The sequence below is a fragment of the Drosophila eugracilis genome, unplaced genomic scaffold, assembly GCF_018153835.1.
Source record: "Drosophila eugracilis isolate 14026-0451.02 unplaced genomic scaffold, ASM1815383v1 contig_2088, whole genome shotgun sequence".
NCBI lineage: Eukaryota > Metazoa > Arthropoda > Insecta > Diptera > Drosophilidae > Drosophila > Drosophila eugracilis.
This window is the reverse complement of record NW_024572964.1, coordinates 6,496,969-6,522,912: the sequence shown is the minus strand read 5'-3', so window position 1 is coordinate 6,522,912 and position 25,944 is coordinate 6,496,969. Positions and strand designations below refer to the sequence as shown.

The 25,944-nt window shown below is 38.8% G+C and overlaps 3 protein-coding genes across 13 annotated transcripts in view; 1 reads left to right on the top strand and 2 right to left on the bottom strand.

Annotated features, from left to right (window-relative positions):
- The window catches only part of LOC108107800 (protein TANC2), a 56,421-nt gene that overhangs the window by 20,314 nt on the left and 10,163 nt on the right, over positions 1 to 25,944 (top strand). For all 11 annotated transcript variants that reach the window (XM_017215517.1, XM_017215515.1, XM_017215519.1 and 8 more), the window contains exons 3-4: positions 15,598 to 15,780; positions 17,350 to 17,489. In XM_017215517.1, the coding sequence (XP_017071006.1) occupies positions 15,598 to 15,780; positions 17,350 to 17,489 (323 nt within the window). The remainder of the gene's footprint in view (positions 1 to 15,597; positions 15,781 to 17,349; positions 17,490 to 25,944) is intronic.
- On the bottom strand, positions 76 to 2,349 carry LOC108107803 (trichohyalin). Its single transcript, XM_017215531.1, has 2 exons — positions 1,455 to 2,349; positions 76 to 1,370 (listed from the first exon to the last, which is right to left on the bottom strand). The coding sequence occupies exons 1-2, from the start codon at positions 2,184 to 2,186 to the stop codon at positions 306 to 308; spliced, it is 1,797 nt and encodes a 598-aa protein (XP_017071020.1). The 5' UTR covers positions 2,187 to 2,349; the 3' UTR covers positions 76 to 305.
- On the bottom strand, positions 11,255 to 12,273 carry LOC108107806. Its single transcript, XM_017215536.1, has 2 exons — positions 11,696 to 12,273; positions 11,255 to 11,642 (listed from the first exon to the last, which is right to left on the bottom strand). The coding sequence occupies exons 1-2, from the start codon at positions 11,763 to 11,765 to the stop codon at positions 11,470 to 11,472; spliced, it is 243 nt and encodes an 80-aa protein (XP_017071025.1). The 5' UTR covers positions 11,766 to 12,273; the 3' UTR covers positions 11,255 to 11,469.

The window sequence follows — 25,944 nt, the reverse complement described above, 5'->3', positions numbered from 1 at the left end:
CAGTGAATAATGTCATTGGAAATCGATCTTCATCGAATTAAATTTCGCACCTTTAATTGCAATCCAATACATTTGATCAGGAGTTTCCAGTTGCCACTGTAATGGATATCCCTCAAATACCTCGCCATCAAGTTACAGCCTACAAATTTAACCACAATTCATGTCAAGTTAGGGGTTTTATTTTCAACCATTTTGTTTTGAGGTTTCTTTGGATTAATTATTCAAAATGAAATCTTAAGCATTAAGTTCTTAAAAAATAATATAATGGTTTCTATTTCCAATTTTATCAAAAATGTTCTCTAATTTTAGTCTTTCTTTGAGCTCTTTAAATCCTTTTTAGCCTTGGCCTCTTGCAACACCAATTCCTCAATTTTCTTAAGATTCTCTTCGATTCTCTGTCTCTGTAATTTTTCCTCCTTACTCAACTCATCTGCATTGGGTTCCTGTTCCGCCAAGGACTTTTCCTTACCCTCCATCTTACTATCACCTTGAGTTCGCCTGCCCATGGGCAATCGGGTTACCATATGACGTGGAACCCTTATCTCCGCTCCTATACCATTATCATTTTTGTACTGACCAACGGCCCGTATAAATGGCTTCAGGGGACACCCCTTGGCATTGGCCTCGTCCATCAGTTGGCGGGCATAGTCGAAGAAGAAGGCATCCTCTCGTAGCTCCTCCAGTTGGGCCTCCCTATTGTAGTTGGTACCTGGTCGAGTCTCCTCCTCGATGCGCTTCTTAACCTGCTCATCCAGATCGCGGCGGAGATCTCTGATTCGTTGGAGATGCTCCTGACGTTGCTGTTGCTTGAACTGGACATTGGTAAGATCGTTTTGAAGGCGCAGCATAACGGCCTTCTTGCGTTTCTCTTCAGCTCTTTGACGGATTTTCCTGGACAGCTCCTCCTCCTCTTTTTGTATAGCCAAACGGGCATTCTTGGCTTTCTCCTTAGATTCCCTTCTCTTAGCCTGCTCGGCACTGTGGACTTTTCGCATTTCATCCACCTGACGTTTGTGGCGCTCCTCATCCTCACGTGCACTATAGTGCAGACGAGGAGCCAACTCCTTGGCCAGTTTCTCATTTCGCCGAATGCGCTGCTCCACTCGCTCCTTGGCTCTGTCACGTTTGAGCTTCTCCAAGTATCCTTTGGCTTCGTTGTGGATATCGCACTGCACCTGCTCCACCTCCTCGAGCATTTGAAGACGCTTCTGACGTTGCTCCGACATGACCAAGGAGGCTAGTGCCTCATCCCTTTTCTGGCGCTGCTTGGTGGCCTGCTGTTGCTTTTCCTTGTCCTGCTGATCTTTCAACATACGTTGATTGCGCTCCCGCTCTTGCAAGGCTTCCTGCAACTCCTTGGCTTTGGTCGCCTGATGTAGGAAAGGAAAATTATTAGTTTTGGAAATTTATGACACTCCATATATGAATGATATATAGGTTTTCTGAAAACCCACCTGTCGTTCCCGTTCCCTCTCCGCTATTAATTGGAGAAGCTCCCTTTTGTGCTGGCCCAGCTGCTGGCATTGCTCCTTGTGGCGCTGTTGGGCCTCCTCGAAACCACGCAGCACCTGCTCTTGGAAGATCTTTCTGTCCAGTTCCTTCTGACGCTGGTTGGCCTTGGCGAACTCCGCTTGGACTTCACGTTGGACATTGACACTTCGCATAACTTCACTTTGTAGGCGAGCACACTGTAATTCCCTTGGGCCAGGCCGTAGTTGTTCTAGAAGTTTCTGGGCAGCTTCAATGCGTTTTGTCCTAGTTTTCTGATGCTCCAAACGAGAAGCCTTGGTCTCCTCCTCCGCTAGTCGCTTAGCCTCAAGATGCTGCTCTTGCATTTGCTTAAGTTCCCGGGCGCACTCCTCTTCCCGCGAGATGCAGAGATTCCGGCCTGCGAATTTCTTGAGGAGTTCCTCACCTCCAATTCGGATTTTCTCATCAGCCTCATTGCGCAGCTGCAGCTGATGGAGTTGCTCCTGCTTTGCCGTCTGGTAGGCATGGGCACGGATGCGTTGGAATCGGTTATTTGAGATGACCACCGGTGGCTTTTCCCGGAAAACGGGTTCACGTCGCTCTTGTGGTAACCAGCAATACTGCATGGCTAACAGATTGGTTATTGACTGGACATTTGTTTGGTGTTTCTTTGGGGAAGTTGTCGGGTTTCCATGGCTTTTCCATGGCTTTTCCATCGTTTGTTTAGTAGTTAGGGAAAAGTAACCAACTATTAGGTTGAAACAATTTTTGCCATTTCGTGATCGCGGTATTGTTTTTACGCCTTCTCGCTTCCTCGTTCTCTTCTTTAAGCTCCTTGAATAAAACTTCTCATTTTCACGTTGTGATATTCTTTCTGAGTAGTCATCTGGGCACACTCAAGTTGTGATGGGTCACGTTGAATTTGGATGCCACCCTAGAAAATTATTTTTATTATTGAATAAACACATTTTAAATTCGATTTATAGAAAAATAATTAAAAACAATTTATACAATGATCAGATAACACTCCTATTTACCCGTAAACCATCAAAATTATTTGGTAATGCTTGATTTAATCACTAAATTCTGCTTAAATCATCTCAACCCATCACATCCCACAAGTGTCGTAAGCGAAATGCCAAAAGCAGAAATTGCCAAAGTGTTGTCAGCATTTTTGAGTAGTTTATTTTAATTAATTAGTTTTGTGAGCAGCGTATGCTTTGCTCACTGTTGTCCAACACAGCGACAAGTTACTGTCAACGCAAATGGCCAAGATATTTGGTTTGATGGCTTAATTATGTCCAAAAGTTATGTTGAGGCCATTTGGCATAGTCGTCGGGCGCAAGTGACAGGTTTTGTGATAAAAGTTGTGTTGATGCTTTTGGCAATTACATTTAGCCACAATATTTGTGTGAGTGGTTTGGCTCTATCCAAGCTGAACCTATCCAATCTAGTGTGGTTAAATATCTGGTTTGGTCTCGCTCTCGAGTTTTCCATTCAAATTGTCAACTCATTTCCCGAATTGGAAGCCAAACCCTAAAGGGCAAACCTATTTGGGCACGCTTCATTTACCTCGGTATCGAGTCATTGAAATCGTTGATTTACCTCAAGAGGGTTTAAATAAATTTAATTAACACCTGACTGTGAATCCGTACAAAAACACCGGCACAATGACCCGTTTACAGACCTTAGGAATATTCATTTCAATTTTGAATTGGGTCAGTGCTCCGCTTTGGGTTGGGGTTTGTTCTGGGTTTCTATATCTGAGCCAAGCCACAAAAATACACAAAAGGCGATAAAGGGGCAGGCCCAACCAAAATCCAAGTTATATTCCGACTTTATCGCATCGCAAGTCACTTTAGACTTTCAAGGTGTTACAATGCGGTCAGTTCTAGTAAGGGCTAGCAGGGTTAGTAAGTTCTTAGAAGTATGAAACTTTAGTGGCCATTAAGTTTAGTAGGTAGGGCTGGTGGCTTTGGGGATTTATAGTCTTTCGGGCTTTCAAGAATGCTCATGCCCTTGTGAAAATTGTTTTGTTTTAATTATAAGTAGGTAAAGTAACTTATTATATTATTCCCATATATTTTGACCCCCTTTTCTACAACCACTTCAGAAAACTGTTAGTCAATACCTTCACCATTTAGAACACTTCACAGTTTCCCAATGCTTATGACGTGAAGTGGTCTATAACTTGCTCACTTACACCATCGAGGAACACCTCATAGAGGAGACTGGGGACTGCATCAAGTACCCGATTCTTATCTAATCGAAACTTATTGGCTCCCCATAGACATTGCCTGATACCATGTAAATATATACGTACGACGACTGCCAAGGGGTTCTACTTTTGTCTTCGTTCCACAGAAATGTAGCATATATGGAGGCAGACAGCCAGACATATATCACTTGATCTTCAAGTGCGAATGACAGCTTGGAGTAGGAAAGACAAGAGACCGGAGACCACAAGCCTTTCGCCTGTCCACGACTACCGTCCAGTTCGTTGCTTCCACTTGAATGACTTCATGTGCCCCCGGTCGGAAAACTTGAAAAACTTGTCTTTGTCTTTAGGATGCCAGAGGCTGCGGGGGCAAAAGGCAGAGACGCAGCCATATAGCCACACTTACTACACTGGGTACTTGCACTCGGGAACTTGAGAAGGGGCGATGGAGAACCCGAGAAGCAGCGCAACGGAAGATCAAGAGCAGCGCAAGAACGACTGGGCCAACAAATGAGTGCAACTGTTTTAGCCCGAACCTGTGCAGTCCAGTTTACACAGAACTACAACAGAACAGAAAATAAAGAAAAGACCGAAGAAAACAGAACAAACCCCGAGAGAATTCTTCGGTGACTTCTCTTTGGAAGATACAGAATCTCCCGATCTTCTCTCTGTTGTCTTCTGGTGGTTAGAGCAATTAACATGCAATTAAGAGACGTTTCAATCTCAAGAAGCCATGGCCAAGACATCGTAAACACATTTAAGCGGTGGCAAAGTACAACTTTTGATGAGCCGATCTTCGGCCTCTTCGGAAGGTTCTAATTATAAAGTTCCAATCGTTAAGCAGCAGCAGCAGTTTCTATAGAAAGTTTAGACAGGAAATTGATTGAATGTTTTTTGCCAACAGAAGCACTGAAAAATGTGTAGGTAATTTATAATTTATAGAATATTGCCATGCCATGATCAGTCATCGATCAGAGATAACCAGCTCCACACACACCCTATTTCCTATCAAACATACATCTTCCATACAAAACAAACTGTGTTTCGCATGTTCCCTAGTAAATTACCTACGAGTCTTCTCAAGTTCTATTTCTGGACATTATCATTTCGCATTGTCATTTGGTTTTTTTTTTAAACTGATTTACAGTTTTGATAGGCAGCTTATATAAGAGAACATTGTCTATGATCTTGAGAGTGCCAAACCACAGCATAACGGAGCATTTATAGCCATGTTAAAAGTGGGTTTGATTTATTAACCTGTCGGTCAAACGATTTACAAGCAAAATCAAGAACAATGAGTGCCAAATATTTCCGAGTCTTATGTCATCTTGTGGTAAAAGCTATAAACTATATATATAGCTATATGTATGTCATTTTATAGGAATTTTTGTATTTAAAGATTGTACTTGACTCTCAAAACAAATTCAATCGAAGCGAGACGTAAGGCTTTTCAATTTTTGTCGGGTTAAATCAGTTGAACTCTTAATTGTGTATTTTCATTATCAATTGAAGCGTTCCGTTCTTTTCATTATAAACCAAGCCTGACAGTCCATTATATTTGTATATAGTTGATTTCATAGGGCGATATGTGTGATCTGTGTGGCGTAGCTATTAAGTTTTTCATGCCAAGTTTGCCAACAAAACAACATTTCAATGTCAACTCGATCACGTTTTTAGAGGCAATTTGTAGCTGGATTATTTTGAATTTGATACACACTCTAAAGAGCGTGGCAAATTGCCCAAGTGGGGAGGGAGTGGAAAGTCTCGGTCTTACATGAGGTTTTACACTGGTTTTGTCATCCATTGACAAACCAAACACCTGAAACTGGGATTGGGTAACTTTTCATAACCATCGAGTGGTTAGCTGATAGCTGAGCTTCAGCTATTAGATCTTCTTTCTCGGCGTACTTGCTGCTCATGTTCATCGGCCATAATCTGAGGTTTAGCTGGTTTGGGCTTGGTTTCTAACTTCAGTGTCATTTCAGGTGATCGTCTCTAACGATAGATGTTGCTCTATTAATCATGTGGGTAACGCCACCATAGCTAACCATAGTTAATAGCTAATATTTCAAGTTACTAAAGATGAGTTAGCCATGTAAATATTGGTTGTAAGGTCAGTTACGAGTTAAGACCTCATGATCTGTGATCTATTTCGCATCCGTCCATTCACCAATTGAGGACTCACTTAAAACAATGACAGCTTCAAAATATTTTTAAATTCCTTATTGACTTTATTAATTTTTGTTTTGCCAACTCAGCCAATTCAAGCTGTCAATCAAGCAATTACAAAACTGTAACCGAATATTCTATCTCCGAGATTGATTTCACAAAGAAATACTTACAAATGCCTGATTCTTGTTGGTTCTCGTTGATTCTTATAAATTAAAAAGCCAAACCAATCAATCACAAGGCATTAAAAAATGTTATATTTTAAGATATAAGAACCGAAAAAAAAAATGTTGAAATCAACTCCGACGTCGCTATGGCGGGGCCAATCACACGCTCTATTTACAGCAAATTAAAAATTCAGAAACTCATAAAAAACAAAAGCCGAACGCGAACAAAAAACTGATAAAACTGGTACAAATATTGGTCAAAATATTTACCAGCCCCGCCCAGGGAAAGAATTGATTAATGATCTTCGGCATAGAGCTGAGAAAGCGCCTTAAACGCCACAATAAACGGCAATAGATCGAAAGAAGGAAATTAAATCTTAGACACATTAAAAACACCAGAGAAAAGAAAGATACAAATGGGGTATGCATTCTGATGCACTGAGAAAAAATGTGAGAAATTCAAGATTTTCTATGTGCATTTTTAGGATATAGAAATAAGTTTACTTTAATTATGATTCTGGGCATAAAAAACCTTTTTCGAAAATCTTAAAAAATGTTTTTAAAATTTGAAACTAATTTTCCAACAAATTTAAACATTATTTTAGAGTTTCTTATTGCTTAAAAATTCTTACAATAATTCTCTAGAAATCACAATAAACTTTAACGCCCAGTGTGTGGCATCCACTCGAAGTGGCGCCCACACGTGATGGCCATCCTCATTTGGTATGCTGGCTTCGAAGTCTTTGTGGCAGATTACCATCGAGATGGCGTCGCGTAACGCGCCAGACAAATGCTGAAAACTTGTCAATTCCTGGAGGGGGATGGATACTCGTATAGGGTTCCCAGTTGGATAATTTATGCAGATTTATGCCCAATCCAGTTGAGAGAAATATTTTATAATTTATTATAAACTTCTGCAACAACGGCGGACCACGAAAAAAAGCCGCTTTTAGGCCATTAGCATAATGGACCAATGTTGGCCAGAAGGAGGATCTTAGATCAGTAGCCAAGAAACCAGAAACAGAAGTACAAATCTTAACCAAAAAAGGCAACAAATACCTACTAATGATGTGCTAATGTCGCCAGCAATATTTGACAACCAAAACAGAAATATTGTTTTAGCAAATTATGGTGATGGAGCCCAAGATAGAAGACTCGCGCCAAAGGCAGACTTTTAATCAGTCAGTATAATATATGAGATTAAGTAAATAAATGTTTGTTATTAATATAAACTGGAATAAGCCTAAACTTCTTGGAAAACTTAATGTTTCCTTGCCAACTTTCTGCAAATACTTAATATTAGTTCCCAGACATTTTCTCTCTTCTCACGTTCCCTAAAACTTAGCATAACTAAAATTTATTTTAGCACATTAGCAACTTTTATAAACTATTAAGATAACATCGTAAATTGATGTTTAAACATGGCATTAGCAAAGCAAATTTCTTTAGATTTATTGTCAAACAAAAGACTTGAAAAATTCTAACCAAAAAACATATTTCAAAGATTTCTTTTTTTCCTGTCATCTAGTCGACTAAATTAATACGTTTTCTATGAAAATACGTAACTAATTTCAGCGGCTTGTTTGTTTTTTTTTTTTCATCGACTATTAAAGAAATTCGAATCCCAAATTAGCCACTTAATTTCATTTAATTAATTTCAATCTAATTTTTAAGCCCAAAGGGAGGAATACGAAACTAGTTAGGCTAATACAAGAAGAGACTTTTGGGCAGATGATTTTTCATCTGCATAATTATGCATTTTAGACCAACCGATTATGCATAAGACTAATGCTCCAAGGTCGATTTAGTCTATGGGTCTTTTGTTGATGGAAAGTTAATCTGAATTTTTAAGCTATGACTTGAAATGTTTTGGGTTTTCCTTAGGAGATACGTTTAAAAACAGATCTAAAGTTGCAGATATCAATGGTTTATGGATCAAGTGGAACGGAATGTTCATTTTTGAGGTGATTTAGTAAACGGATTTAAATGTTATATATTATTGACTTAAATAGCGTTTTGCAGCGAAAGTTTCCATTAGGTTAAAATGATAAAAACAAGAATTTAAGTTGTAGATAAAACCAAAACAAAACTATCAAAAGGATTTTTTTTTTGAAGTTGAAAACAAACACATTTTCTGATCTTTTTAGAACTCCAATTTGTTTACAAATCCAAAGAAAAACACCTTCAAGATTTATTATCTTTTATCACCCGATTTTATGCCCACCTCGAACCCGCATAAACCAGGCAATTAAAGCCTAACAAATTGCCCAACTTGGATCGGCCATATAAACCAAGCCAAAACCAAGGCGATGCACTAAATCTTTGGGAACTCAAATCAATGGCTAAATGCAACCTACAAGCCCGCATTAGTAAGGCGACTGATCGATGGTCGCTGCCAATTATGGTTTTGGTGATCTCTCTCTCTCTCTCTCTCTCTCTGGACCATGGCTAAAACTACTACTATATTCGATACGACCACGATGACTGCGACGACCCACAGGCCAGCCAGCGTCTGTCGAAGACTGTTTGTCAAAAATGTCTCATGAATGGAACGTGAACGGGTGATCGAGTGAATGAATCAGCTGTGAATGCAGCTGGGGCGTATTGAAAATGAATGAATTACCCGATAGACGAGGTGGCCAGCTTGTCTGGGCTGATATTTCCTTTGGTTTTTATTTCTGTTTTTGCTTATTTGGTTTGTAGTGCGTGGGCTTCCCCCGAAATTGCACTTCACAACAAGGCAGTAAAAGAGCAAGCAAAAATTGTTTACAAGTACGAAATCCAACAGCCGCGGCATTGACTTGGCTGGGCGCTTGTCTGGGGGCTAAAAAATTGTAGATACTCGACGTCTTCCACAATGAAATTGTCACTTTTCATTCGGTTTGTCGGCGGGTTCTCCAGCTCTGAAAATCGTAACCACACTGCCCACACATGGCAGCGGAAGTGCCATTTGATTTATTCGCATTTGGGTGATTTTATTTTCTGTGTATTTTTACTATTTTCTGCATGTGTGTGTGTGTGTGTGTGTGTTGGCAAATTTCCGGCCGGCTTGACACAGATTTTGGATTTGCATAAAAAAAAAATACTTTTTAAGTGCCATAAATATTAATTTACGGCTATACATTTGATTTTGGCTTTGACTAATGCTGATATTTCACTCGACGATCACCTCAAGATGGTGCCTCTATATGTGGCACATATGGCCTGAACTTGTTGTTAAGTTGCCGCCTTTCCAGGAATCTGGGTCAATGCTAAATGGTAGATAAAAGAAAACAAATATTAAGTGGAGTGCAGAAGTAGAGAGTTGGCTTTTAAGGCTGTGAATGGTTTTTAACATGTGTTAAGAAGAAGTTATGGCAGAAAAGATACTAAAAAGTAAGACTAAAAGGGAGATTAGCAGGGCTTTCTGAAAAGGAAGAAAAATTCTAGTTACTTTTGCTTGTACTAGAAAATATTAGAGGAAAATCAAATTAAGTTTGTCTTTTTAGTAAAAATTTAAACTTAATTAGACTTGATAAGAACTAGCTAAAATTATAAACAAATTTTAGTTACCTTTTCCTTAGTGTATTTGTCATTGGCTTTTCCCTGGAAACTGAGCGATGCCCTGTGCTCAGTGGTCCGTAGTTTTCAGTTTTCCATTGGCCAGTTGGCAACGCCTTGGTTTTTTCTTTGGTATTCCTAGCCAGTTTTAGTTTTCCCGCAGGCTACGCTTAGGTAACTCTTCTCAAACGAACTCAACTCACGTTTTCACGAACTTTGAGAGAGCGCATCAAAGTGCAGAATCTCACGAAATTTGCCATTCGAGCGGCCATTTGGGTTATTTATGGTCGCCGATTTGTTTGCAACTCATTTAACCGGACAGCTCTCGCGGTTTTATGACACATTTAACAGTTTGTTTCTGGTCTTACTTTACTTTCCAAAAAATATGCGTTAAGTTAACTAGCAGAAACGAGAGAAAAAATAACAAGAAACATCCAATTTCGCGGTTAATTTGATTTGTTTTCGTTTGCTTTTTCTGTCTTAACTGTTTTGTTTTTCTGTTTTTAACTACCTTTCTCTTCGTTGTTTTCTTTTATTTTGTCACCACTTCTCTATAAATAGTCACATTCCTATATTCTGTGGAATAATGCAAATTGAAGTGCAGAGAAATAGCGGCATAATTATAGATCGCTGCGATTCACTTCCGACTCGCCGGGAAGCTGACTCACTCGAAAACCAGCGATGACAAACACTATCCACTTGGCTGCTGCTCTCGAAAAAATAACAACAATGCCAACCATGACCCACGCAAAATGTTTACAATAAAAGGCGAAAAAAAACCTACTAACAAGAAAAATAAAAACACTTTTCACCCACGCAGTGAACTTGAAAATGTTTTATCGAAGCAAAGCCCTTCGGAATGATCAAATCTAAAACACAATATCAAATTTATGATAAAAGCAATTAAACATAAACAAAACCAAAAACTAAAGTCAATGTTGTTAACAAAAAAATATTTATATGAACAATGAAAAACTGCCAAAGTGGAAAATGTTTCATGTCACTGGAAAATCATTTGCCAACAGTCAGAAAACTGTGATTTAATTTTTCAGTCATTTTCACTTTAAAATGATGAAAGCAAAAGGTTTAAGGTTACCCTTCTTTCTGTGAAACTTTATAATTTATAATTTTTAAATATTAAAATTTTTCTAAAATTTTTAATAACTTTTTCTACTTATTTTTCCTAGTGTTTGCTTGTTTTTGTTTTTTGCTAAAAAAAAAAAAATCAAATTGCGGCTGCAAAAAAGCTGCCGATTGTGGTCTGTCGTACTGGTGGTCAGTGGACCGCTTGGAGTTCTTTTTTTTGTCGGTGGCAACTGGTAAATGGTCCATGGTCCGTTGGGCGCTCACTTCAGGCATGAATTGATTTGGTCTGGGCCTGAGTCCAGTCCGTCTGTCAATCAATTGTAATGAATACGCATTTTTGTATTTGGAGCCCAGTCGGGAATGTTATCCCCTCACCATTACTATTACCATCACCATCACTCCCCCGCTGGGTCAGCAGTTTCTCCGCTTAACCCTGAGCTGTCCAATCAGATTGGCCAAAGCCCATTTAGAATAACCCTGACCTGCCCTGCGAATCAGATGGAACTATCAATAAATGCTTTTACCCACTTTGATTAGTTATAATTTTACAAAATTATTTTAAATAATATTTTTAACACTTTTCTGTTAAGTTTTTACCGACTAGTTCCGCTGGTGTTATTTTTACATACGTAACAAATTTTAAATTGAGTTTTCTTGAATAATCTTCTATGACAGCCTTTTGTTAATACCTTTTCGCAGAAGAACAAAACCAGCTCGTGCCCTTTTGTTTTGGCCATATAAATTTTAATGGGTCATAAAATTGGAAACCAGTTTTTAAGTTATTGTCACTTTGTTAAGCTTGAGTTTAGGGCTTCACGGTTAATTCGGAAAGGGAATCCTCTTCTCGTACTCCGTAGTATGGCAACATTTCCAGGGCTTTGGACAACTATCAACTTCGTCTTTCTCTAACTCAATCCATTCCATGCACTTGATATTCCAGTGGGTTTTGTTCCTCCATTTCTCGATCACACAGGAGCCACCTTGATTGCAAACTGAAAAGTTATCGGTTTTAGAAGATTTTAAAGTAGAATTTTAGTAAGCTTACCCTTAAGAAAGGAAAATTCTGCTGGATTATAGAATAATATATAAGCTACTATTAGCCATAAGAGAATCATTTTTGCCAAATAAAACTAATAAAATGGGCATGAAAAAGTGGAATAGCTTAACTCACTTAGTTACGGATTTGTTTTGGTATAAAATATACTAACAAAAGCTCATATTGCATATTAGGAGACAAAAAAATACTAAACAAATACCGTTTTCTCACTATAACTTCTCCCAAATTACTAAGAACTTTACAAGCCACAGCCCTAAGTTTCTTAGATTCCCACATTCCTCTGAGAACCACTTTACTACTCAAGTACTTACAAATTTAAATTTGTGGCTATCCCGGCCACCAACTACGGGTATCATCATTCCGCATTCCAAAGGCCATTCCGCTGGGAACGTTTCGGTTAAGGAGAAGAAAGAAAGAAAAAAAACCGCAAATTGAATTAGGCCCGAGAGTTGGGTATTAAGAAAATAATTTGCAAGGAAATTACATAAAGGAAAACAAGTGCCAGCACAAGCGCGCAGACAGATGCAGAGACACGCAGATATATCGCCCACACACACACACACAGACGCCGACCATATAGCCGTACGATCCGCATTCGCGGTTTGCCAATTTAGCTGAAATAAAACGCCCACATGGGAGGCACATTTTAACTTGGAAGCTTTTGAGGGGGCAAACCGGCAAGTCACTGCAACGAGAGAGAGAGAGGAAAATGCGGCGGAAAATTCAAATCAATTTAACGCAGACCACAAAGTTGGATAAATCCAATGGACGGCCAAACTAACAGCAGCCCAGAATTGTGCCGCGCATGCGTAGAAAAAAATAAACAGAAAAACTATTGGAAGGGGAAAAGCAATCCCTAACCTCGCATAATTTAGCAATTTACAGTGCACTTTCCCATTGTTGTACTAAAATTTTTAACAAGAGAGTGCATTGGACTCTGCAAACTGGCCTCATAAATCAACAGCAGCTTGGATCTTACTCATTTTGGTCATAATTTATGAGCCAAGAATTGCGAAACTGCATCCACGCAATTAATTTGTTTAATACCCATGAAATTAAGTATATTTCCACGGTCTATAGAACGTGGTGCGTGTCTAAGCTTGTTAACTGCATATAAAAATGTAAATGTTTTTATTTTTTAAGACTAAGTACCAACTTGGCTGCCCACACTCTATACCTATCAGATCAAGGCTTACTAACCAGCTGTCTGTTAGAGAAGTTGGAAGGAAGTCTAGAATATGTTAACGAAGACAGGAAGTGAGTATATATTCCTGCAGGATGTCATCAATTTGAGAGCAGATAGCTAAGTGCGTGCTTAACTTTTAAACATAGTTTTGGATGTGGATTTTGTAGCATTTTTTACTTTCTTATTATCAAAAAGTAATTTCCTTACATAAAAACAATGATTTATGAAATCTTCTTACAATTCCCCCGAAAAAATGAACTAAAAACCAGACTTAAATCGATTGCTTTCTACTATCGATAGCACCTCGAGAAACTCCGTTCCAAGCCCACACAGAAAAATAGCAACTTGGGAGGACAGCCAACAAATCATCATGTCCAGCAGGTGACTTGACTTCGACTCGGAGATAGCACTTTATCGATTGCATAAGTACAAATGGACGTCGGACAATCTGCTAACCAAGATGCCTCGCTTGGCTTTGGGATTCCTGTTCGATGCTTTTCGAGAGTGGGTAACAACGACTACGACAACCGCCAACGAGAACCACGTCCGGTCGGTTTGGTCGGTTTGGCAAAGTGGATTACAAGCGCATGGGCTTCGACTTCTACTCCAACTTCCATTTCCATAGCCACAGCCATTCATGCCCACTTGACAAAAACGAGAAAAAGAGTGCGAAAGGTGGTTAACTCGAAGTGGGGATACCCAATTATATAACAGAAAAAATATTAAATATTAGAGTTAAAATTAATAAGAAAACTGAGCTAAATATCCTCCTTAAAGATGTATTATTTAAGCTCGAACTGGTTTCCCCTGCAAGATTCCCTTTTTTGTCAAGTCGAGCTTACTCTTTTCCCCAATAAGTACAGGGTATACAAACAGGCAAACGTTTTCTTGCTTATTTATTGCAAATCAAAAACCGCAGTTTGATATTTTTTCCGCCGGTTCTCTTGTTTTTCCCGCGTGGGCCGTGGCAGCTGCTAGTCCTCTGGACTCTGAAAAGAGGAATGGGCAAGCAGACTCTGGATAAAGGCAGGAAGAGGAGTAGGGAGTAGGTAACCACAGTTCACAGCCCACATAGGACTGGCTTATCTTTGAACTTCACTTGGCAAAGTCAGCGTTGGATGATGATGGTACGGTACGTACGTACGTACGACTGACCATGCCAATGTGTGACCCCTCTCCACAGAGCCAGCAGCACATGGCACAACGGCTGGACTGGACAACTGTTCCATCAACAAGTGCAACCCCGTCTGGCATTTGTTTGGCCGCAGACAAAAGGCAATTTGTAATTTGCAATTTGCATACTGGAGAAAATGTCAAATGCGGCAGCAATTGCCGGTGGCATGTCGTGTGCGCAGACGCAACAGCAGCGATGCACCAGATGCGTTGCAAAAGCGAGGGAAACCTCATCCCAAGGGTGGCAAAATGCATGTTTTGGGGTTGCAAGCTTGCAACTGACGGCCACAAATTGCTGACATCAGATGGTAGCTAAAAAATGCAGTTTTTTAAGTTGTTATTTGATTGGATGAGAGGGTTAAATATTGATGTTTCTAGAGCTTATACTTATATAAATATTTATTTTACACAAAATGTGATAGAGATATTGAGAAATAATTATAATAAATCCTCCTTATGTATTTCTTGGATATAAAACAATTATTTGCTAAATAAAATTTCCCATTAATTTCATTAAAAAATTAAGTTTAACGTTAGCAAAAATCTTGTATTCCCATTGCCACTGATTCTTACGAATCGAATTGATTGTCAGCAATTTTCTTACTCAAAATTTGTAAACAAAAACAAATAAAAACGAAGCGATTGAAAATGCTGACGTTTGGTGGCCGGGATTTTTACATAATATTGACACAGAAAGACAAAGTGCTAATAGAAATAATAAACCAGGCAGGCGGCGTAGATTAAATCAATTACGAGTTGGAGGCAAAAGCAGTCAAGAATTCCGCTGATTGGCATTGGTTTAAATGGTCAGTTTGTGGGGATAAAAAACTGAAGGAGGATAGCAGGTGCAGCTACAAAGTCAAAAGAAACGATAAACGATCCAAGCCAAATACCTCTTTTTGCCAACTGAGTTTTGGGTCCAAGACAATTGACAGTTGCACAAACGAGGCTTAATTGACAGAGTCAATTTATGCAAACGGTGGCCATAAAACAAGTGCAACGAGATTTGTGTATTTCGATTTGAATTTGTTACTGTTTTTTGGCTCTTTGATTTGGTTTAGGAGTGGAAACTGGAAAATGGCAACTACGTTTGAGAAGGGAATTGGAATTAATGGCATTATTTGATTGTGATATCAATATTTAGGCAATTAAAATAATTGGATAATTTAGAATAAAAAGAAATGTTTAAAATCATGGTTAAGTTTGGATATAATCATTTCCTCTCTTTATTTTTGTTATTCGTTATTAAAATAATGACATAACATCTTAAATTTAATATAATTTAAGGTCTTACTAGCAAATTATGCAGCTTATGATAATCTTTGGGACTAATGCTGATTCCTGGAATCATAAATAAACACCTGCTTGTGGAACCCCTTCTTGAGGGGCTTCTCGTAATTTTCTCATTACCATTTCGAGATGCTTTAAACTGTTTCGCGTTTTTTTAAAGTTAACTTTATATATACTCGAACTAACCTGTTTCACAGACTCTGAACTCATAATGTATCCCTTCGACAATCTACCTTTACAGATCTCCAGTCCATCCGACGTCTCCTGGAGCATGATGCCAGTGGTTCCGTGTGCCCCTCCTGCCGCATATCCTTCGACAAGGGCAAGAGACGGAAACTGATCGACACCTGCGGCCACGAACGGTGCTATTCCTGTATGTTCCGCAACGATCAGTGCCCCATGTGCATGAACAGCTCGTTGAAAGGTGAGTCCAGTATCCAAGAGGCACTCCGTATCCGAAGATATGCTGTTTCGCTGTGTATCTCGTCGCTTTTTTCGCATATCTTTTGGGTATGCCATATGAGGCAGGAAAATATTTTGTTACATGCTGAGTGCAAAATGCCACAGAAATTGCACTGGGACCATAAAAATGCCCGGTGTTTTGTGTTTTTCCTCTTTTTTTTTATATTTCTTTAGTTTTTTAATGTGAAGGAATACCAAAATAAATGGTTATTTAAGTGGTTTAAGATCCATCTTTAAAGTGGAGTGAGAGGGGGTTAAGAAACCTATAATAATACCAAATTAGTTTCAAAATTGTATAGCTAAGCTATGAGATATTAAATATTCTACAATAATTATGGTTTGATAGAAGATTATCAAAAGAAAATTTATAAAAAAAATAATAAATAAGAGGGAACCTTAGTAATTATATTTAATATTATGCAAACTATGGGAAAGTTTCCATAAAAACTATAAATTGTTGTAAAATTTGTTTAAATTTAACAGAAATGTTAACCCTTAAGAATTCGCATTGCCTGGCAATTTCTTTGGACGTTCAAATAGCGGTTTTGGGTTGCAAATGCAACTACTGATCATGCGATACATGGTCTTGGCATACTCACCTTTTTATTTCTGGTAAATTAATATTCAGTTTGTGTACAAATTGCTTGGCATGCAGAGTTCGTATTGTCGGTTAACTTCATAAAAACTTCAGAGGCAGAGAAATGAACTGGGAACTTAGCCAATGAAAACTCCTACTGGTTACATGCCCATGAAAACCGAAAGTTATGTCCGCCTTTAGCCAAGTGGTGACACATTTCCATGGGCTAACGACTACCAACTCCCTGCCACTGGATTTATTAGCTGCCAATCGTACACGATCGTGTCACCTGCTCTGGGGCCCTCTGGCTGTGAGGATTTACGATCTGGCCGGCGTGGCTCTTTATTTATGATCAGGGCTCTGCTTTATTTACATACCTAATTAAGTGATACAGTTCGTGGAATGGAAATTACCTCAGCCGGTTGGTGTTACGGTATTTAGATAGGATAATTATGTGCGACTGAAAGAGGCACTGCCAAAAAAGGGGGCCAACTTGGGCTTTAAAAACGTATTTTTAAAAAGTCAGGCAAGCAAAAAAGAACTCAAAATTCAACAAAATCTTTGAAATTTTAATATAAAATAACAAAAGCTTTACCAATCTTAATTTTCAATGTCTTCTCTGTTTACTTTCCTAACAAGAAAATTCATCACCTCACTTTTCCCAGCAGTTCAATAAAGATTCACGAATTCCCGATGACTTCTTGACCCACATCAGTCATCTTTGACCCAATGCATACGGCATGGAAAAACATCTTTCTCAAGGGCTGGCCAACACATGTGTGTGTATGTGCCACTTTTCACCCGACTTTTTGCACTCACACATTTTCACAATTAAACTTTTTTGCATTTTCTTCGCTGGAGTGCGTTTGTGCAAACATTTCTTGACTTGATTACTAACATCGTTTTGCATTTATTTAACTGTTTTTGTTTTCCTTTTGGTTTTTCCCCTTGCAGATGTTGATGGCGCCAATGCTCAGGGCTATGACACCGGAATCGGCGGATCCACATCGACGATAGTGAGTCCTCTTGGATCCCCGCAACCGCAGCTCCGATCGCATGCGCAACGGAACGCGGCTCTGGCGCGGTATATGCAGGTGAGTGCGTACTCTAAGATACTCTTGGAAACTCATCGTACTTGGCTTTGGTATCGGGAAAATTATATGGGAGTGATGATTTAGACTTTAGCTATATATAGTATAACCCTAGTAAAGGAGCTAAATTCGAGAAAATAGTACAAAAAAAAACAGTAAATTGATCTACATAAACTGAAAACCTAAGAATGAAAATATGTTAAATTATACCCCTGCTTAGCAGTTTATAGGTATCCATCTTGTACTTAACCCACGTAAAACTATAGTACCTTTTCATATCACAGACAGCATATTGAAGGTGCCTCTGCCATGGGGGGAAACGGCGTCGTCTTTAGTGTGTTTACTTTAATGGCCCCTTGATTATGCTGCCACTAGAGATGAAGAGACTCCATCAAATGGAAACATGGAAAAGTTGTTTCGGGGGAGGGGGATTGGGAAGAAAAGAAAAGGTAAAGAAATCAACGCAGAAGAATGAAAAAGAGAAAGAAATCTCTTTTGTAAATGTCGGTGAAGTGACTTTTGTTATATATATCAAAAAATGTATCTCATCGACTCCCATTTCCGCTCATCTTTCTAAGCGCCTCTTTTGTCGCCCATTTGGGTTATCAGCAGCGCCACTTTGACACATTTTCCGTACAGTTCCCGTTCAATGAAAACTTTTTGGAGGGAAATCGTAGGCGGAACACTTTTTTGAAATTATGTTAAAGCGCATAGCTGATCGTAAAACGGTTTAATCTGCGTTTAATCAAGTCATTATAGAGTGTGAATCAATTTGTTTTATGTTAAATAGGGTTTCAAGGAGTCATAAAACTTAAGATCATTCTTTTCTGGGTGGTACCAGAAAGCTTTTAGGGATATGATGATAAAGTATATGGTATTATAAGGTCAGAATATGGTCTATGCCTAAATGGACTTAAGTTCTGAATAGTTTTTATAACCCGGCTTTTGATATTATTCAAAACTTTAAAGCTTCCTTTCAACCGACAACTCAAATCAACTCAAATTTCCCAAAAAAACCAACAATCTTTAACCAAAAAATCTACAAAACAATTACAGTCCTCACTTTCCACTTAATTAAATGAATTTGATTTAACAATAACGATAGTAACTAACTCTTCCCACTGAACTGATCAGCGATCAACGATTAAAAGTCAGCCATTGGTTGTGTCGTAGATCTTGGGCTGTTCCTCCTCCACGGATCCTCTCGAATCTTTTCCATCGGGATCATCGCCGACCGACGACTGTCAGCAAATGTCACTTTAAATACGCCAAAACGGCGCAAAAGTTTCAATTGTCGGGCGCCGCTGGGAGCCAATTCTTGAGGATTGGTTGGATCACAGGGGGAATGCGACGAAGACGATGAGAATGAAGTTTGAGGGGGGCTAGAGAGCAGATCGCCAGTGCCAGATAGGTTGTCTGGCAGGATGCAGTCGCCCGCAGTCGTATCTCATATCTGAGTTTGTGTATCTCAAAGCGACTGTCAAATGGTTAAACTGACAGTTTGTTTTTCCACCACTCGCCGGCAGACGAAGTCTCGGATAGCTGTTGGGAGCAGGAGGAGCAGCAGCAGTAGCAGCTGTGGAGCTGGATCTAGAGATCCCGAGATGGAGAGATGGAGATGGTATGGCGATGGCGGGAAACTGGGTCACTCCGGCGGACGGCCGTCGCCTGGGGCAGCTACCAACGTCCAGTGTCTTCTGCTTTCTAAGCCAGGCCAAAATACTCAAACTGCACGGAGAGAAAATTAGACAAATTATTTAAAATATTTAAATTAAAAAAGAAAGAAATAATTTGAGAAGTCTCTTAAGCTGAGATTATTTTTCTTAAAAAGTCACTCAAGGCTTTTATAACTATTTTAGCCTACCGAAAATGTATTTTACAGGCAATAATTTTAAAGTTAATTTTCGCCTCTGTATATCTTTTTTTTACTACTCGCAGCATATTTATTAACATTCGCATTTGCTGAAGTATTTATTTCATAGCGATTCTCAATTGATTTCGGTTTGGGGGGCTGAGTTTCGGTCTTCAGTTTTCAGTTTTCGATTTCGACTGGGGTTTGTATCTTTGGTCCGCTCTCTGAAACGTGACATGGGATTTCACTTAAGACTTTAATACTGGCGCATAAGCAAACATAAACGTGCCAAGTCTTTCGGACACATGACATGGACATGGATGTAAATTTTTGGCCGCGGACTCTGATCCGACAGCCAAAAAGGACGGGCTAGACAAACAATGCTCCACGAGTCGCGGCAGATTGGCGGTGATCTCAAATCCGACGTGTAAATTGATTTCTAATTATTGTCATATTGTAAAGAGAAAAAGATTTCATTTGAATATTTGCGAAAGTAGAAAAGTAATTAGGAGAAAGGATTTCTTTTTTTTTTTTAAAGAAAAGGTTGGAAATCCATAAATACTTTCTGGGGCAGTCAAATATAGAATTTCCTAAAAAAAAAGATATGTACTTACCTTTATTTTACGATAACTAATTGTAATAAAAACCAAAAAAGATTGGCCCTTCCCTAGATAACACTTTTGTGTAAACAAAGGCAAACTTTTGTTTACCTTTCCCAATTTGGCCAGAATTAATCAACAAACAGCTAGCAGACAACGCCATATAACACCATCGATCGTAAAATCATAAAATGTTCGACACCTAAGTGCCATTAAGTCAAATCCACAAACAAGTCGAAGCCTTTGAAAATCACATACTGACCAAGAAAGAAAGTTTCCTTTTACAATCGCGTCTGATTAATACGACGACTCGGTTTGATTTTGATTTGATTTGATTTTGAGATGAGAGAGTGCCAGATCCAGATGCGCCCGGAAAAACTTGCTCAATGGCAGGCATTTGATGCGAATTGAGTTTATGGCCGGAGAATGAGTGCCAGCCTCTGTTTTGGCCAGCCACGGCGGAGTTGCCTTGATTTTCCATTTCACCACGATGGATAACGATATGGATATGGTTATGCCAGCGATACCCGTATGTCGGAAGTATGTCAGCTAGATATATAGTAGCCGTTTGGCCGTTTGGTAGCCAACAAGCACTTTACATAACTATCTATCTAAGCCAAACCAGAAGTCGTTTAGGCAATGGCCGATCAGCCAGCCTCAGCCGGGGAGGGAGTTGGCTCTCAAGTGAGGTGTGCTCGGGTCTGAGAACTGTCATTAGATTAAGTGGCAGCTGGCCCCGTGGTCTGTGTCTAATTATCGTTTGGAAATCGTGTTATAAGCTGCTCAAAAAAAAGCTAAACAGCTATGGGTAGATATTTAGGGAAACTATTTTATGGTAGCTCACTTTGATTCTTTTTTCACAGAAGGATGTGAAAGTTTTATTATACAAAAATGCAATACAATACAATAGTATTTTCCCTTAAGTTTCCCCCCTATAAGTTAACATAAAATATAATCAAAAACGAGTTAAAAATTACTTTCATAATTAATTCATATAAAATACTAATATTTTGCCCATTGCTGTAAATGCAAACCCATATCCAGGCGCAAGAAAAGTCGAGGTACCTCAATGTTTGTGATTGACATGCACAGGCGACAAATCAAGTTGGAAAATGCCAGTGATTCAAATGCGAAATAGTTTGCATTAAAAGCGCCAAATAAAGTCGATATTGCCCGGCGATTCGCAAGCGATTCAAGCGCGATTTTAGTAGCCATTAGGCAAAAAAAAACGCAAGCCGAACGCCGAGCGCGATTTTTATCTCGCATGCAATTTATTTTTCCATTTGGTCTGTGCCTCGTCTAATTGTCCATTGCTGGCAACAAATATGGCGTTAATTATCCACAATTTCGATAACATCACGTATTAATGATTAGCAAAAGCCTAAAAACTAAAAAAAAGAATCGGAAAAATCGAGAGTTGGGGAAGGCAATCAATCAAATGGAGCGCACCTTGAGTACTCGGCTGGCTGTATCTGTTACTTGGTGGAATGTCAGGCATTGTAATTGGTATTCGATTGGATGGATATGTGGCAGTTGCCGCAGTGCATCATTAGCCGAGCCACTGGTCTCTGCTGTTTCCATTTCGCAAGAGATTTATGTATTTACGCGGCAGCCTGCGACACCTGCCTGAATCTCGCACTGATTTCGATTGTGAGACTTGCTCAGAGATTTGCTTTTCTTTTTTTTTTCAATTTTACTACCTGCTGTGCAATTATTCATTACTGAGTCGCGATGACTTTCGATTGGCCGTGATTTAGTGGCAAATATTCATCGGTTCAGGTTGTGTTGAGGGTGTGACCCAGGAAGTCGAATGTGCGCAGAATTATTCTCGATTGATGGCGGTATCAGTGAGATATGCACAGTATCTGGTAAATCAATTAAGTTTAAAATATACAAAATGAGTTACAAAGAAATGTAACTTAAGAACAAGATATCTGAATATATTATTACATACATTAACATAACAGATAGTTCTATTTCCTTTCGTGAAATCATCATCTATAAGATATAATTGAAATCCACTTAGTTTGAATGCATTTTTCTAACTCTACATAATATGGTTTATTAGAATGTGTTACCAATATAATTAATGGTCATTTACAACATATGTACATACAGCATCCACTTTGACTTTCGCTCACTTAACAATCATACGCTTAATTAACGGTCACAACAATAGCTGCAATCAGGCTTAAATGCACACTGGAAATAGCCATGGCCAGCATATATCATTTACTATCATAATCGGATGTTGAACAAGCGGTTGATTATTCCAACAAAGCCACAGACTCACAAACGCGCCATTGAACTCGCATGCGACAAAAGCGCTACCTGCTGGGTCGCTTTGAGCACTAACTTCTTAACCGACTATTTTTCAATTTTCTCAATATCTTCAATATCAGAATTACACTGTAATTAAGACTGGACATAAAAAGAACGTTTTGTTTTGTTTTTAGTCAAAACGTTTTGTTGGCTGGAAAATTGCCCAAGGAGCCAATGCAAAGGCCATTACTATAAGTCGCTAATTGGCATCAGGTTGAGGCACTGTTAAGCACTTAAGTCTGTTGACCACATTTGCAATGCAAAATGCAAATGAGTTTAAAGGCTTTGAAGCATTTCGCCAGTTAGTTGTGGGCCGCTAATAAACGTAAATTGCTGGAATTGTTCAATAAATGCCGCGAAATATGTTCATTAGCCGCCTCTTTGACATTTATATACTTTACACTAAACTTGGGGGCGTGGCAATCAGGTCTGGTTCATGGTGGGAGATATATCTTTATTTATATATACAATAAAAACAATCTTAATGTTAAGAAGTAAAATTAAAATCAGTGGAAACATAAAACTTATCAAGTAAGAAACTTATAAATTTCTTAATTTATAAAGTAATCATTGGATACTCTTAATTACAAAATCCTGTTAAGAAACAGTTACATTTTCAGGGGTTATAAAGTGGAGTGTCTACTGATAGTTACTGACCGTTTCTTAAGTCATTTATTAAATATTAAATAAAATGCCAATTTCAATTAATGGCAAAATATAAATCACGAACCAATTTTGATAAAAATCCATAAAACACACCCACATAAAATTAACTCAGTTTTGACTTTAGCTTGACCGTAATTAAAATCAAAATAAACCGAAACCAGCCCACATCAGGCTGTAGAAGTATAAAACAAATTACATGGCTTATCTTTATTGGCCCAAATTTCAATTTGCCAACGAGTAAATTGAGGCCTGTCACAAACTGCAATTAGCGATTAAAACAAAAGGTTAAAGTAAAATTTCGTTACCATGATAAATGAAAAGAAAGTCGCTTTCGAAGGGAGAATAAAGGAAGACAAGACCTGGCTTGTCGGCAGAAATATGAGCCAAATTTTTTGTTGGGTACAAGAAGATGTCTTGCTGGTAAGCCCAAAAAACACAATAAATGCGAAATATAAAACATACATGTAGCCAAATTAATCATTAAGTCGGGCGAAGAAAGAGCCAGGCAGATAAAACACACCTACCCAACCCTGCTCAAGTCACCTCAACTTAAGTCAACTCAACCCAAGCTGAATCCAAAAGGGCAGGGCCAATGTTTTTGGCCAAAATTAATTTGACTTCGGGCTGTGCGAAAAGTGATAAAACATGCAGACACTTTTGGTTGAAAGCCGATGAAGCGATGGAGAAATGGGTGAAAAGATTTGCATAATCTTCAGAGAAAACAAAGTCCAAACAGTGTTCAGATCTTTACACAGGAAGAAAAGTTTATGAAAATTATGAAAATTATGCAAGAAGTCGACATGTATTTAATCATATTCTTATTATTATTTACATAAAGCAAATTCTTCAAATATTATAATAAAATAACAAAAGTAGATCTTATTTAAATACAAAAAATAATCCCACAACAATTAAACTTAAAAAATAAAATTGTTTACAAAACTGCAATCAACGATCCGTGTTGGTCTGGGCTTTATAATTTGGATTGATCATGAAAGTTTTCACTTTCTAAGCTAAGGTAAACAGAAGACCCGAGGGCCCTTCGATCGTTTCCGGATTTGTCTGGCAAAAGGTGTTATATTGCCGGAGGTTTGTTTACCCAAAAAGCTGCTAATTAAATTGGGAAATGCACTGGATCGTCGAATGTTGGCTTTTTGTAGATTAAGTGTTGAATTTCTGGAAAATAGCATTTAATACGTGATGTAATAAAAAATCGTGAAGGAATTTCTATTTGGATTGCCAATAGAAGGAAATTACAAATGGGCATCGAAAAACCGTGTAGCATAATAACCCTTTTTACCTTTCTAGTAAATCTCAACAATTTACTTTAATGTTACCATAAATTCATTAACTTCTAACACCTTTTGCTATCATTAGAGCCGCACTCTGCGCTCCATAGTTGATTTTACTAAGCCTTAGCATGCCAAATGCCTCTTTACACCTGACCCATAAGTCAATAGTGGCAGCCTGCATCTCAAGATTATTTACGCTCAACTAAGCCGGGCTCAAGTGGAGTACTTAACCGACTGGAGGATGGATATGGCTGTGGCTGTGGATGCCTGGTCCATTTCCCTTAAGATTGCCATTAGCATTCGGCATGCGGAGCACGTTTCACACTCTCAGGGAAATGTGGAAAGCAAGCGGCAGGGCCGGGTCATAAATGTCCGACCTGACCACGACTCTCCTTTCAGGTATTGGTCATGGCATTAGAAAGCCGCCACAAAAAAGTGCACATGCAAGGCATTTTATGCCCAAGTTGTTCTCGTTACGTTAACGCTTCTTCAAGTGCCTGAAAACCGAAAAGTACCGCCAAACCCAACTGAACCGCACAAAAGTGCATTTCACTTTCCCAGAAATCAATGAAGCCGTGATATTGAAGACGCCCCGCGCGTGTGATGAGTGAGAGCAGCTTTATGCTCCAATCAATCCCAGGCAATGGCACTTTGAGTCTTACACTTAAAGAAAATTAATGATTATTAAGTTATCAAAATTAAGTCTAGAAATGGTCATACATTTTTGCATTAAAATGAGATTTTGACTTTTTACTAACTATATTTAGCTTCCACTTTCCACTTCAGGGGATACTTTAAAATGAATGTTAATGTTCATCAATTGACTTATCGAGTATTAGTTTGAAAACAGGTAGAAAGTGCTTTTTATTGTTGAAAACCCATTTCGATGTTACTTTTCCTTGGTGCATCTTATTGATTAACGCACCAACCGAAATACGATTTCATGTGATTTTCTCCCAGCTTTGTCTTACTTGATTTTAAGATTTGTGTGCGCCTTCTTCTTACACGTAGATATAATTTTTATGGGCCGTTGTGAAAATCCAAGTAATGAGTTTGGCACTCAAAGAGAGAGAAGGGGGAATCGTTTTCACTGTGGGAAGAGATGAGTGCACCATTATTATTCTGGCCCGTTCATGTGAAAGCTGATGGGAAAAATCAATTTGCAAACTGGATGGTTGAACCCCAAATAGAAGACGGTAGCTAAAGACGATGTACAAAGTCCGATGGGTCAGAAGATGACAGATAGCGAAAGGATTGTCAACTTTCGAAATGCCATAAATAAATGAGCCTGGCAAGCAAATAACAGCTTAATTTTCCCCGGCCTAGTCGCACTTGGCAAATGCATTTTCATTTGCATTTTTAGCATACTGCTGGCATCTGAATATATATATTTTCTCACCCATTTCACCTAGTCAGGTGGCTGTCTCAATATCTCACCCGTTTATCTCTATCTTTGGGTGTTTTTGGTTTTAAGTTTTTCAGTTTTTTTTTTTTAGTTTTGGCATGCTAGCCGCTTCCTCAAATAAATCGCACGGCATTTGCATGTTGAGAAACAATTTCTCAGGTCGTGTGTTCGGTCTTGTTGATCCGGCTGGATCGGATTGGATTATCTTGGCGCGGAGGCCTTTGATATATGCCACATGGCTATGGTCATAATATTTTTGCGCAATTCGGTTGTCGTCGAGCGGCTTTTCGAAGTCGATTTATCGATCGTTAAGTAAATGCAT